Consider the following 14,954-nt stretch of genomic DNA (forward strand, 5'->3'; position numbering starts at 1 on the left):
TGTGATCTGCATGCCTCCGCCTCCCAAAGTGCTGGGATTGCAGGCATGAACCACTGCGCCTGGCCCCAATCTTTAACTTTTAAATGATATATTTAGATCATTTACATTTAAGGTAATTGTTGATATGGTAGTGGTTACATGTGCCATTTTATTTTGTTTGTTTCTTTCATTTTTTGTTTCTTTTTTATTGCCTATTTGTAGTTTACTTGAAGAATTTGTAGGGTTTCATCTTGACTTATATATGTATTATTTTAAAGTATATTGTTTTGTTCTGTTTTCTTAGTGTTTGCTTATGATATTACAATATACATGTTTTGGCCATGTGAGGCCAGGAGTTTGAGACCAGCCTGGGCAATATAACAAGACCTCTACCCTTTTGTAGAGACCATTTTTTGGTCGCTACAAAAAAATTTAAAAATTAGCTAGGAATGGCAGCATGTGCCTGTAGTCCTAGGTACTTGGGAGGGAACAGGAAGATTGCTTGAGCCCAGAAGTTTGAGGTTGCAGTGAGCTCTGATTACACCACTGCACCCCAGCATGGGCTACAGAGTGAGAGCCTATCTCAAAAAAAAAAAAAAAACCAAACCCAAAACAATAAAAAAAAAAACACTGTGTCGCTTATCACATTTGACCTTTTCACTGCAAATTACTCTATATTTGAAATAATTTTATCTTTCTAGTAAAAAAGGGAGATTTCACCATATCTAATGTTACTTAATATAATACTTAATGTTACTTAATGTTAATATAATACTTAATGTTACTGGCTCAGAGACTTTGCCAAAGAATAGAAATGATTCATAAAACAGATAGCTCCTAATCTCTTCCCAAAGGAACTAACTCCATTTATACCAGAGCATGGAGAAGTTCAAGACTAAGGGCATTCTCAAGAACAGTGAAGGAAGTGGTGAAAGGCAACCAGAAGGAGATTCATGGATGTAATGAACATATAGTCTAGACTGCAGATAGTTTATAGGGAAGAAGCAGATAATATAAAAGCTGGGAAGAGCCTTCATGAGGTTAGAAGAAATATCAAAAGTGAACCCCAGAAACTATTCCTTCAAAGGAGCCAAAATTCGAATTACAGAGTAACGTATGCTCCAAAGCTTTCTTGAAAACAACAGAGCAATCAGCCAGCAGTTAATAGAGTTTAACAGCTGGGTGTGGTCAAGGAAAGAACAGAAAAAAGCCAAACTAATACCACTGTCATCCCAAAGTGACTATAAGTATACCCAGAGCAGTGCCTCCATGAGGAGTAATATCAGATGCTTAGATGAAGGAGCATGGGCTGGAGAGGGAATAAAAAGACTTCACTAAAATAACTGATCCCATCACTAAACAAATAACTATGCAAATAACAATAACAAATCCCTGGTGAGGGGAGACCAGTACCCAGGTACTGCATGGTCATCCCTCAGTATCCATGGAAGATTGCTTCCAGGACCCTGTTGGTACTCAAATCTGTGGATGTTCCAGTCTTTTATAAAAAATGGTATAGTATTTATGAAACCTATGCACACCCTCCTGTATACTTTAAATCATCTCTAGATTACCTATAATACCTAATACAATGTAAATGCTATGTAGCTGTTATACTATATTGTTTCTGTATTTGTATTATTTTTTACTGTTGTATTATTATTTTTGTTGTCTTTTTCCTAAATATTTTGATCGATGGTTGCTTGAATCTGAAGATGTAGAAGTTACAGATACAGAGGGCTGTATGTATATTATCTAAAATGTCCAATTTGTTATCTAACAAAGACATAAGGAGGCAGGTAAAGAAACAGGAAAATATTACCCATACATTAGAAAAACAAACAAACAACAGAAACTATAAGAGCAACCAGATGTCAGACTTAACTGAAAAGTACTTTGAGGTAGCCATTACAAATATGTTCACAGAACTAAAGAAAAACATGATTATAGAAGTAAAAGAGGCTATGAGGACAATATTACATCAAATAAAGATCAATAAAGAGATAGAAATTAGTTTTTAGAAAGAGCCAAACAGAAAATCTGGAGGTTAAAAGTAAAGTCACTGAACTAAAAAATGCACGAGAGGGGTTCACATGTAGATCTGAACTGGCAGAAGAAAGAATTCGCAAATCTGAAAAATGATCAATAGAGGTTACGTGAGCTAAAGAACAAAGAGAAGAAAGAATGAAGAAAAATTAACAGAGCTTCAGAGAAATGTGGGACATTAAATACACCAACATACATATAATGGAAGTACCAGAGGTGGGAAGAGAGAAAAGAAAAGAAATATTCAAAGAAATAATGGCTGAAAACTTTCCAAATTTATTGAAAACAATAACAGATATGTTTAAGAAGCTGAACAAATTACAAATAAGATAAACACAAAGATCATAAACAGACACATCTCAGTAAAAATGCTGAAATTCAAAGACAAAAAGAAAATCTTGAACATAGCAAGAGAAAAACAACATATCACTTACAAGGAAATTGCAATAAAGTTACCTAAGAGCTGACTTCCCAGTGGAAACAATGAAGCCAGCAGGCAGTTGGATAACACATTTGAAGTGCAAAAAAAAAAAAAAACAACCCACCAACGAAGAATCCTATATCCAGCAAAGCTAGCTTTCAAAAATGAAGACTTTACCAAATAAACAAAATCTGTAAGAATGTGTTGCTAGCAGACCCACCTTACAAGAGACACTAAAAGAAGTTCTATGAATAGAAAGAATAAGGAAAAAGACAGTGATGTCTGCTCTTGACACTTCTATTCAATATATACCAGAGGTTCAAGTCAGAGAAAATGGGCAAAAAAAAAAAAAAAAAAAAGCATCCAGATTGAACCAGAAGAAACTCTACCCCATTTACAGATGACATGATCCTTTATATTATTTAAAAAAAAAAAAGAAGCATCCAGATTGAAACAGAAGAAACTCTACCCCTATTTGCAGATGACATGATCCTTTATATTATTTAAAAAAAAAAAATTAAGGAATCCACTAAAAGATATTAGAACTAATAAATGAGACATGAGTTTGGAAAGGTTGCAGGATACAAAGTCAATGCACAAAAATCTATAAATTAGCAATATACAATCTAAAAAGTGAAATTAACAATTCCATTTATAATAGCACCAAAAGAACAAAATAGGAATAAATTTAACAAAAGAAATACAAAATGTATACTCTGAAAACTACAAAACATTGAAAGAAATTAAAGGTCTAAATAAATAGGAAAGCATACCATGCTCACAGATCAGAAGATTTAACATTGTTAAGATGACAGTGCTCCTTAAATTAATCTATAGATTCAATGCAACCTATATCAGAATCTCAGCTGACTGCCGGGCGCGGTGGCTCACGCTTGTAATCCCAGCACTTTGGGAGGCCAAGGCGGGCGGATCACGAGGTCAGGAGATCGAGACCACGGTGAAACCCTGTCTCTACTAAAAATACAAAAAAATTAGCCGGGCGTGGTGGCGGGCGCCTGTAGTCCCAGCTACTCGGAGAGGCTGAGGCAGGAGAATGGCGTGAACCCGGGAGGCAGAGCTTGCAGTGAGCAGAGATCGTGCCACTGCACTCCAGCCTGGGGGACAGAGCGAGACTCCGTCTCAAAAAAAAAAAAAAAAAAGAATCTCAGCTGTCTTCTTTGTAGAAATTGACAAGCTAACTCCAAAATTCATATGGAATTTGATAGCAATATGGATAGCCAAAACAATCTTTAAAAAAAAAGAAGTAAAAATCACAGGCGGGAGCCCCATCATGGTGGCTCCCGCCTGTAATTCCAGCACTTTGTAGGGCTGAGGCAGGTGGACCACCTGAGGTCAGGAGTTCGAGACCAGACTGGCCAACATGGTGAAACCCTGTCTCTACTAAAAATAGAAAAATTAACTGGCCATGGTGGTACGTGGCTGTAATCCCAGCTACTCGGGAGGCTGAGGCAGGAGAATCACTTGTACCTGAGAGGCAGAGGTTGCAGTGGGCTGAGATCGCACCACTGCACTCCAGCCTGGGTGACAGAGCAAGACTCGGTCTCAAAAAAAAAAGGAAGAAGGAGAGGACTCAAATGCTTCCTGATTTCAAAATTTACTACAAACCAATGGTAATCAAAACAGTATGGTACTGGCATAAGACATATAGATCAATGGAACCGAATTGAAAGTCCAGAAATAAAACCATACAACTATGGTCAACTGCTTTTTGACAAAGATGCCAAGATCATTCAATGGGGGAAAAATAGTCTTTTTAACAAATTCTGTTGGGACAAATGAATAGATACGTGCAAAGGAATGAAGTGAGACCCTTACATCACACTGTATACAAAATTAACTCAAATGAGTCAAACATTTACACTTAGAGGTAAAACTATCAAACTCTTAGAAAAAAACTTAGGGTAAATCTCTAACATACTGGATTTGGCAAAGGATTCTTGGATATAACAATAAAAGCATGAGCAACAAAAAGAAAATAGAAAAGTTAGATATCAAAAACTGCTGTATTTAATTTAATTTATTTATTTATTTGAGATGGAGTCTTGCTCTGTCACCCAGGCTAGAGTGTAGTGGCGCGGTCTTGGCTCACTGCAACTTACGCCTCCTGGGTTGAAGCAGTTCTCCTGCTTCAGCCTCCCGAGTAGCTGGGATTACAGGCACGCACCATCACGCTGGGCTAATTTTTTTTTTTTTTTTTTATAGAGATGGGTTTTCACCATGTTGGCCAAGCTGCTCTCAAACTCCTGACTTAAGTGATCCACCTACCTTGGCCTCCCAAAGTGCTGGGATTACAGGCAGGAGCCACTGCGCCCAGCTAACTGCTGTGTTTTAAAAGATACCATCAAGAAAGTAAAAAGACAATTCAGAGAATGGGAAATAATACTTGCAAATTACATATCCGAAGCAACTGTACCATTTTACCTTCCCACCACCAGAAATAAAACCATACATGTACATGTAAAATGGTACAGATATATAAGAGTTTATATATATATATAAATTATATATATATATTTTATATATATATAAATTATATATATATTTTATATATATATAAACTCATATATCTGTACCATTTTACATATATATATTTTATATATATATAAAAACTCTTACAACTCAATGGTAAATAGACATATAACCCAATTTTCAAATGGGTAAAGGATCTGAATAGCCATTTCTTCAGGGAAAATGTATAAAAGATACAATAAGCACATGAAAACATACTAAACATCATTAGTTATCAGGTAAGTACACATCCGAATCACAGTGAAATATACTTTACACAAAGCAGAGTGCCTAGAATCAGTGTAAGAGAATAACAAATGTTGGCATGGATGTAGAGAAACAGGAACCCTCATACATTGCTGGTGGGAATGTAAAATGGTACCGTTGCTTTGGAAAACACGTCAGTTTATCAAACAATTAAATTAAACAAAGAATTAACATATGATCCTGAGACTCCACTCCTGGGTATATACACAAGAGAACTGAATACCAAAAAACTTGCATACACATATTTTCAGCAGCATTATTCGTAATAGCCAATAGGTGAAACAATCCAAATTCATATCAGTGGACAAACAGATAAACAAAATGTGAATTTTAATTGGCCATAAAAAGAATGAAGTACTAATACATGCTATGAGATGGATGAACCTCAAAAAGATTACATTAAGTTCAAGAAGCTAGTTACAGAAGACCACGTATTATATGATTTCTTTCGTATCAAAGTCCAAAGTACAGAAATCTACAGACAGAAAATAATTAGTGGTTACTTGGGGCTGGGGGTAGGAAACTGAATGAATGGGTGCAAGGAGTATTAGATCATATTATGGGGTTTCCTTTTGAAGTAAAGTGCTCTAAAATCAATTGTTATGATGGCTGAACATATCTGTGAATATATTAAATAACATTACATTGTACATTTTAAATGTGTTCATTGAATGCTTAGTCAATTATATTTTGATAAAGCTCTTTAAGAAAAAAAAATTCGGCCAGGCGCGATGGCTCACGCCTGTAATCCCAACACTTTGGTAGGCCAAGGCAGGAGAATCACTTGAGGCCAGATGTTCGACACTAGTCTGGGCAACATGGCAAGACCCCAACTCTACAAAAAAATTTTTTTAAATTAGCCAGGTATGGTGGCATATGCTTGTAGTCTCAGCTGAGGCTAAGGCAGCAGAATTGCCTGATGTACTTAAGCCTGGGCAACAGAGCGAGACCTTGTCTCTAAATAAATAAATAAAATTTAAATATAAAAAATATTCCAGGGCATTAAAAAAACTTTCAAAATTCTTTCTTGGAAATACACATAATGCTCAAAGAAAAACCTGGCAAACACTGCACACAAAAAAGAAAATTACAGACTCAAATCACATTTGGTTATCAATATATTGTATTGTCTAACCTCATACCAGTTTAAATTCCAAAAGACTTCAATACAAAAATTGTAAACTGTGATGGAAAATCTGGAAGCATTAAAGACCACACTGATAAATTCAACTACATATAAACAAATAGTGTTTTGCACAGAAAACCCCATAAAGTCAAAAGACAAATAAACTGGAAAAAAATCTGCAAATTATGAAATGCACAGAATGCCAATTATCCGGACAGTGTAAGAATTCCCAGAAATTGATCCAATAGGAAAGTGGAAAGTGGATACAGATAACACACAAAAAGTGAATTACAAAGGGCACTAAAAGATATGAATAGTTTCTCAAATTCACTCTCAATAAGAGAAATGAAAAATAAAAAAAATACTGAGATAACATCCACCTGCCCCTATCACATTGGCAAAAATCCAACTGCTTGAAAATATACTGGTGGGAAGGGGGCACTGTGAGGAAACTGGGACTCATGTACATTACTGGTAGGAAAATAAATCAAAAAGCCCGATAAGATGAAAACTTGGCAGTATCTGTCAAAACTGACATAGCAGTCATACTTCTGGAAATTTATCCTACAGATACACATGCAAAATGACACTATATAGGCTTATTCACTGCGTTTTGTTTGAATTTTAAAAAAAGAAAGACTAGAAACAACCTTACAGGGGATTCATTACATAAATTACGATTCTGGCATACTTTGTAGAGTTTACAGGTTCAGTTCCAGACCACTGAAATAAAACAAATATCACAACAGAGGAAGTCACACCAAAGTTTTGGTTTCCCAGTGCATATAAAAGTTATGTTTATATTATACTGCCATTTATTATGTGTGTAATTGTATTATGTCTAAAAACATACCTTAATTTAAAATAGTTCATTGCTAAAAAATGCTCATGATCACCTGAGCCTCCAGAGAGGTGTAATCTTTTTGCTGGTGGAGGGTCTTGTCTCAATGTTGATGGCTGTTGACTGGTCAGGTTGGTGGATACTGAAGGTTGGGGTGGTTACAGCATTTTCTTAAAGTAAGACAACAGTGAAGTTGGCTGCATGGATTGATTTTTCCTTCTGTGAAAGATTTCTTTGTAGCATGGAATGCTGTTTTACAACATTTTACCCACAGTAGAACTTCTTTGAAAATGGAAGTCAATCTTTTAAACTTGCCATTGCCTTCTCAACTAAGTTTATATAATACTCTAAATTGTTTGTTGTTATTTCAACAACATCCGCAGGACAGGGCACTATTACTTCATTAGAAGATTCCATCTCAAGAAACCACATTCGTTGCTCATCCATGAGAAGCAACTCCTCATCTAGTCAAGTTTTGTCATAAGATAGTTATTTCTCTCACTGAAGACCTGAACCACTCAAAGTCATCCATAGAGGTTGGAATCCACTTCTTCCAAGCTCCTATTAATGTTGATATTTTGACCTCCTCCCATGAATCAAAAATGTTCTGAATGCATCTAGAACAGTGAATCCTTTCCAGAAGATTGACTTTGCCCAAATCCATTAGAGAAATCATTATGGCAGCTGTAGCCTTACAAAATGCATTTTTCTTCTTTTTCTTTTTCTTTTTTTTTTTTTTGAGACATAGTCTGTCAGCCAGGCTGGAATGCAGTGACACAATCATAGTTCACTGCAGCCTCAACCTCCTGGCTCAAGCAGTCCTCCCACCTCAGCCTCCCAAGTAGCTGAAACTACAGGCATGAGCCACAGCGTGCCTGGCTAATTTTTTTTTTTTAATTTTTTGTAGAGACAGGGTCTCACCATGTTGCCCAGACTGGTCTCAAACTCCTGGGCTCAAACAATCCACCTGCCACAGCCTCCCAAAGTGCTGGGACTGCAGGCATGAGCCACCACACCCAGCCTAAAATTTGTTTCTTAATAAGACCTGAAAGTTGAAATTATTCCTTGTTTCATGGGCTGCACATGGATGTTATGTTAGCAGGCATGAAAACAATATTAATCTTGTACATCTCCATCAGAGCTCTTGGGTGACTAGGTGCATTGTCAGTGGGTAGTAATATTTTGAAAGGAATCTTTTATTTTTTTTTATGGGCAGTAGGTCTCAATAGTGGGCTTAAAACATTCAGTAAACCATGCTGTGAACAGATGTGGTGTCATCCAGGCTTTGTTGTTTCATTTATAGAACACAGGCAGAGTAGATTTAGCATCCTTTTTAAGGACCCTAGCATTTTGCGAATGGTAAATGAACATCAGCTTCAACTTAAACTCAGCAACTGCATTAGTCCCTAACAAGAGAGTTAGTCTGTTCTTTGAAGCTTTGAAGCCAGGCATTGACTTCTTTATCTATGAAAGTCCTAGATGGCATCTTCTTCCAATAATGAAAATCTGGTGTTTAGTATAGCCACCTTCATGAATGATCTTAGGTATATCTACTGGATAACTTGCTGCAGCTTCTCCATCAGCACTTGCTGTTTTGTTTTGCACTTTCACATTCTGTAGATGATTTCTTTCTTTAAACCTCATGAACCAACCTCTGCTAGCTTCCAACTTTTCTTCTGCAGATTCCTCACTCTCCTGGCCTTCATAGAAATGAAGTTTATTAACTGGCCTAATTTCAATATCGTTGTGTCTTTGGAAACAAGCAAGCCCAAGGAGAGGGAGAGAGATGGGGGAATGTCCAGTTTGTGAAGCAGTCAGAGCACACACAACATTTATTGATTAAGTACATCATCTTACACGAGCATGGTTTATGGTGGCCCAAAACAATGATAATAGTAACATCAGAGATCACTGATCACCGATTAAAGTAACAGATATAATAATAAGAAAAAACTTTGAGTTATTGTGAGAATCATCAAAATGTGACACAGACATAATGTGGGCGCACACTGTTGGAAAAATGGTGCCTACAGACTTACTCGGCACCATGGGGTTGCCACAAACCTTCAGTTTTTAAAAAACACTTTGGGAGGCCAAGAAGGGCAGATCACCGGAGGTCAGGAGTTCAAGACCAGCCTGGCCAACATGATGAAACCCTGTCTGTACTAAAAATACAAAAATAAACCAGGTGTGTTGGTGGGTGCCTATAATCCCAGCTACTCGGGAGGCTGAGGCAGGGAGAATTGCTTGAACCCAGGAAGTGGAGGTTGCAGTGAACTAAGATTGTGCCACTACACTCCAGCCTGGGTAACAGAGCGAGACTGCATCTCAAAAAAACAAAAACCAAAACAAACAGACAAACAAAAAAACCCACTAGTACTAAGAAGCACAATAAAGCAAAGTGTAATAAAACAAGGTATACCTGTATCACTGTAGAATGAAGAAGCAATTTAATTTTATGTACTGACTATATTAAAAAGATCTCCAAGATACATTGTTAAAGGTGGGGGGAAAAGCAAGGTGCATGTGTTATGTTTTACAAGTGTGTAAAGAGGGGAGGTATAAGAATCCATATTTAAATTTTCTTGTATTTGTGGAGACTCTGACAGTATATAAGAAACTAAGCTTTCGTTAATGGCAAGGGAGAACTAGACAGGACAAGGAAAGAGGACAAGTTATTTACTCTTAACTTTTTATACTGGTCAGTTTTTAATGAATGCTTTCTCTATTCAAAAAAATAAAATATAGACCAGGTGCAGTGGCTCATGCCTATAATCTCAGTGCTTTGGGATGCTGAGATGGGAGAATTGCTTTAGCTCAGGAGTTCAAGGTTACAGTCATCATGCCACTGCACTTCAGCCTGGGTGACAGAGCAAGACGCTGTCTCTAATAAAAAAATTAATAAACTGGCTGGGTTTGGTGGCTCATGCCTGTAATCCCAGATCTTTGGGAGGCCAAGGCAGGGGGACTGCTTGAAGCCAGGGTTCAAGATCACCCTGGACTATAAAGCAAGACCCTATTTCTACAAAAATAGTAAAATTAGCTGAGTGTGGTGGCATATGCTTGTAGTCCCAGCTACTCTGAAGGTTGGGGCAAGAGGATTGCTTGAGCCTAGGAGTTCAAGGCTGCAGTGATCCATGATCACACCTTTACACTCTACCCTGGGTGACACAGCAAGACCTTGCCTAAAATTAATTTAGTATAATGTAATAATTGATTCACAAATAAAAATGCCATTGATACAGACCTTAGAAACTGGAACCTTGCAGAAATAGGAAGTATCTAGGGTGGGGTAAGTGACAGACTTCTCTGACAGACCCCTGCTTTAGGCACTGAGTGCTCACAGAGTCAGGGTAAGGGGTTGGGGAGCAGCCTGAGGTCCTCACAGCTTGCCTCACTTGGTGGTGGAGTCACTGCCTCACAAGCCAGGGCAAGGGCTATCAGTACTTCAGTATACTCAGTGGTACTGTGCCCAAGGTAGAGCTTTGTCCACAAACTGGGGGCTGGGCAGAATAAGAGAGCTCTCACATCCATACTGCTCTTGCCCAGAACTTAGCCTTAGCAGTAGGTAGCTGAGGGCAGGATGATATAATCTGAAGTCTCGTTTCTCCTGAGAAGAAAACCTTTCAACTGGGAGCTGGCAGAGAAGGAATCTCGAGTTCTTCACTGCAGCCATCTGGAATGGAATGTCTCCCTTGCTGAGCTAGTAGTGGGGAAGGAGGAAATGCTCTTGGTTTAAATACCACAGATCTTGCCTTTCTCAATGAATTTTTTGAGATTTTCTTGAGTAGATGTTTTTTCATTTACTATTTGCCCTTGGCACCATTTCCGGAGCCTTTCAATGGTGGTTGTTTTATAATTTTTACCAGTTTCACTGGGTTAAGGGGCCAGCAGAGCTCATGCCACCATGCCAGATATCAATATTTGGAATGGCTTTAAGTACACTGGAATTACTTTCTTTTTAAGGGACTGTAGAATTCTCCGATGCAACTATCTGAGCCTGCTACTTTTTGGCAAAGGGGTACAGCTCCTGAAATTTTTATCTGTGGAAATTTGTCTATTTACATTTTTTCTCTTTTCTGGGGTCAATATTGATAAGTAATAATTTCCTAGAAAATTACCTATTTGATCCAGATTTTAACTTATTTGCATATAATTGAGCAAAGTCATTTTATGATTATCTTAATTTTTTCTCTGTGTGGTTATTTCTTTAGAAGCTTCTTTTTATATGTGCTTTAAGAATTAATTAATTCTGGCCGGGTCTGGTGGCTCACACCTGTAATCCCTTTGGGAGGCCAAGGCTGGTGGGTCACTTGAGGTCAGGAGTTCAAAAACAGCCTGGCCAACATGGTGAAACCCTGTCTCTGCTAAAAATACAAAAAAATTAGCCGGGCATGATGGCAGGCACCTGTAATCCCACCTACTCGGGAGGCTGAGGCAGGAGAATCACTTAAACCCAGGAGGTGGAGGTTGCAGTGAGCTGAGATTGCACCACTGTACTCCAGCCTGGAGACAGAGTGAGACTCCATCTCAAAATAATAATAATAACTGTAATTCACTAATGAAATAAATGCTAGAAATTATTCCCCCCACAAACCTCAGTGCTTAAGATTTATTATAATCAGAATCTTAAAATTTCCATAATAATTATTTACTGAATTTTTACTGTTGATTATGAACTTTACAGTTGTGATTTATTTAATCTTAACAACAGCCTTGTGAGGTATATACTAATAGAATCATTATTTTATGAATGAGGAGACTGAGTCACAGAGATTAGGTAGCTTGTCTAATTATATACTTAGATGTCATAATTTTAACAACTTTGTTGGCTACAAGAAATTTAAAATTATTTACGGCTATTAAATAAATTGATCTGTTTGCTTCCTAATGTCTTAACCTAAATCACCATCTCAAAAAGTAATATAATTCTTAGTTGTCTATAACAACATATTTTATCTCATGAATTATTTCAGTGAAGATAGTAGTGGGGAAAGAGTGTTACCAAAAATTTCCTTCCTTAACTACCAATTTAAATTTATAGTTGGCGTAGGAAATTTTCTTTTAACCCTTTTCTCATTTACCCCAAGAATACTTGCTGGTGGTGCTTGCAGCTGTAGCGTTTACCCCAAGATAACTTTGCCAGGAAATACCTTGCTTTGATTATTATTTTTGCATTGCTCTAGTATATTGACTTTGGAAACAAAAGACATTATTCTATTTATAGCATTCTGTTTTTAGTAGTGGTATTTCTGTTTACAAAATATAGTAATTCTCAACTGCTGAAAATGTCAAATCCTAGAAGCTAGCATTCCTATGTGTGATGTTAACATAGTTCTCAAAAACAGTTTTTATATTTTATTTTCATATTGAAAATCACTCAGATTTGTTTCAGCCTCAAAGAGCATGTTTATATAAAATTAAATGAATGCAGGCAGCAAGCTACACTTTTTTTTTTCTAAATGGGAAAAGGGTTAAAAGAATGTTTATGTTTGGAAAGTCAATGTAACAATTATGGCGTTATAAAGAAAAATTTAGAAAATGTAAAAAAAACAAAACCATAACATCACCACCCTAGCAGTTTAATTTTATTTTTGCCTATCACCTTCAAGTTCTTGTCCACACACATTTTTTGTGTAGGTAGAATAATAATATATCTTTTTTTGTATCTTGTATTTGACAAAGTGAGCTATTAAAAATTATTTTAAAAGAAGGCAGTTAAAAAATTCAAACAAAAAATGTTCTTTGTCTTTATATTTTTCAACAGCTTTTATGTAAGTTTAAGGAGTAGTGCGAATATTTTGGCAAAGTTGGGGATACATAAAAGCACATTACCTTTTGTTTCTGACCTCTTATGCTAGTCCTTTCATCCTAAGTATTTGTATGGAAAGGATTATTTGCCTGTAAAGTCAAGTCCAGTGGATAATTTGGTTTGAAAGCTCTTGTATAACACAATCATAGACAAAAGATTTGTTTTTCTTTATGAACTTTGTTAATGCAGTGTTTTCGTTGCATTTCTGAAATGAGAAATAAACTAAGAAAGATGGGAATTTGAGGAATAAAAGTTTAGAGTTTCATCAGTATTAAAAAAAAACTTCTCTTTAGACAAGACTGAGTGAATGTGTGTGACTACTGCCCTCTTGGGTTGGTATAAGGGACATGTATTTAAAAATAATTTGTGCTGAGATTTATCTTTCTTCTTTCAAAGGTGTTAAAATCATCACACAACAGGTTCAACCAAGTAAAATCTTACCCAAACCAGTGACAGCAACTCTACCCACCAGTAGCAATTCCCCTATTATGGTGGTTAGCAGTAATGGTGCAATTATGACAACTAAACTGGTAACCACTCCTACTGGTAAGTTCTCTTGAGCATCAGTTCATTTATTCATCATACATTCATCAAACAGTTTCTCTGTACCAGCAATATGCTTGACACTTGGGATATAGAGATTAATGAGACAGTTTTTCAAAGAGGCCTTTCTTGATTCTCACACCCCTACTGCCCTGACGTTAACTTTCTTTTGTTATTCTTTCTGATGATCCTTTGTTCTTTTCCTTTATAGCACTTCCCATAATTTCTTACGGATCTAGTTGTATATTGATTTGTTTGATATTGTTCCTTTTATTGGACCATAAGCTCTATGAGGGTAAGGGACCATATCCTTTTTATTTACAACATATATAGAGCTAGTCTATAAGTAGGTGCTCAGTCAGGATTTGCTGAATGAATTAAAACAGTCCCAACCCACAAGGATTTCACTCTGATGAAGTTGAGTAGAGTATATTTTACATTACAGTTTAGTAAGCGTTACTGAGACTGAGGGAAGCACAGAATGGTATTCTGCCCTGATAGGCAAGCAACCAGCATATGCTAGAGGAAGTGACAGTGTTGAACATTTTGGATAGTAACACTATCTAAAATGTGACCTTGAGCAGATTACTTAATCTCTCTAAATCTTTTTCTTTGTTTATTTGTTTTTGTTTTTTTCCTTGTTTATTTAAATGGGATAATAATACCTATGCCATAACGTTATTATAATTACTAAATGAAATCAGGTATGTAGAAAGTCCCCAGCATAGTGCTCAATAGTTGTCACTATTAATATTATAATTAGCCATTACTGTTATTTTTAAATGTATGACTCTTTAACCAAACTTTTTGAGGATGGCTAGTATTTAGATGACAGAATTTAAATAGTGTAAAATGATACTTGTCTCAAGCTTATAAGCTGTCATTTATTGGCCAGTGTGTAAAGGTCTTTACAAACATTGCACTTCGTCTCCTTTAGGCTTTATTATCTCCATTTTCAGCAACTTGCCCAAGGTCATGTAGCCAAAAAGAGGCAGAACTGGGGATTGAACCAGTTTGACTCCAAAACCTGTGCTTTCTTTTGTTTTTTAAATTGCAGTAAAATATATATAACATGAAATTTAACATTTTCAAATATATAGTTCATTGGCATTAAGTACATTCACAATAACCATCAACACCATCTATCTCCAAAACGTTTTCATCTTCTGAAACTGAAACTCTGTGCTCATTCAACAATAATGCTTCATTTCTCCACTTTCTCCAGTCCCTGGCATCACCATTCTACCTTCTGTCTCTATGCAAAGCCTGTGGTTTTAAACACTATTATTCTTTAGTATTAACTTTATCATACTTCCCCTAAACTTTTCTAAATAGGTAACAGTGTTATGCATGTATGATTCTTCATGTTATGGAAAAGTAGTGAAAAATA

General features: G+C 36.5%; 1 protein-coding gene across 13 annotated transcripts in view; it reads left to right on the top strand.

Moving 5' to 3' along the window:
- The window catches only part of EMSY (EMSY transcriptional repressor, BRCA2 interacting), a 108,267-nt gene that overhangs the window by 55,488 nt on the left and 37,825 nt on the right, over positions 1 to 14,954 (top strand). For all 13 annotated transcript variants that reach the window (XM_032166971.2, XM_032166966.2, XM_032166972.2 and 10 more), the window contains one exon: positions 13,418 to 13,567. In XM_032166971.2, coding sequence (XP_032022862.1) covers positions 13,418 to 13,567 — 150 coding nt within the window. The remainder of the gene's footprint in view (positions 1 to 13,417; positions 13,568 to 14,954) is intronic.

Source organism: Hylobates moloch, unplaced genomic scaffold, assembly GCF_009828535.3.
Source record: "Hylobates moloch isolate HMO894 unplaced genomic scaffold, HMol_V3 SCAFFOLD_11, whole genome shotgun sequence".
NCBI lineage: Eukaryota > Metazoa > Chordata > Mammalia > Primates > Hylobatidae > Hylobates > Hylobates moloch.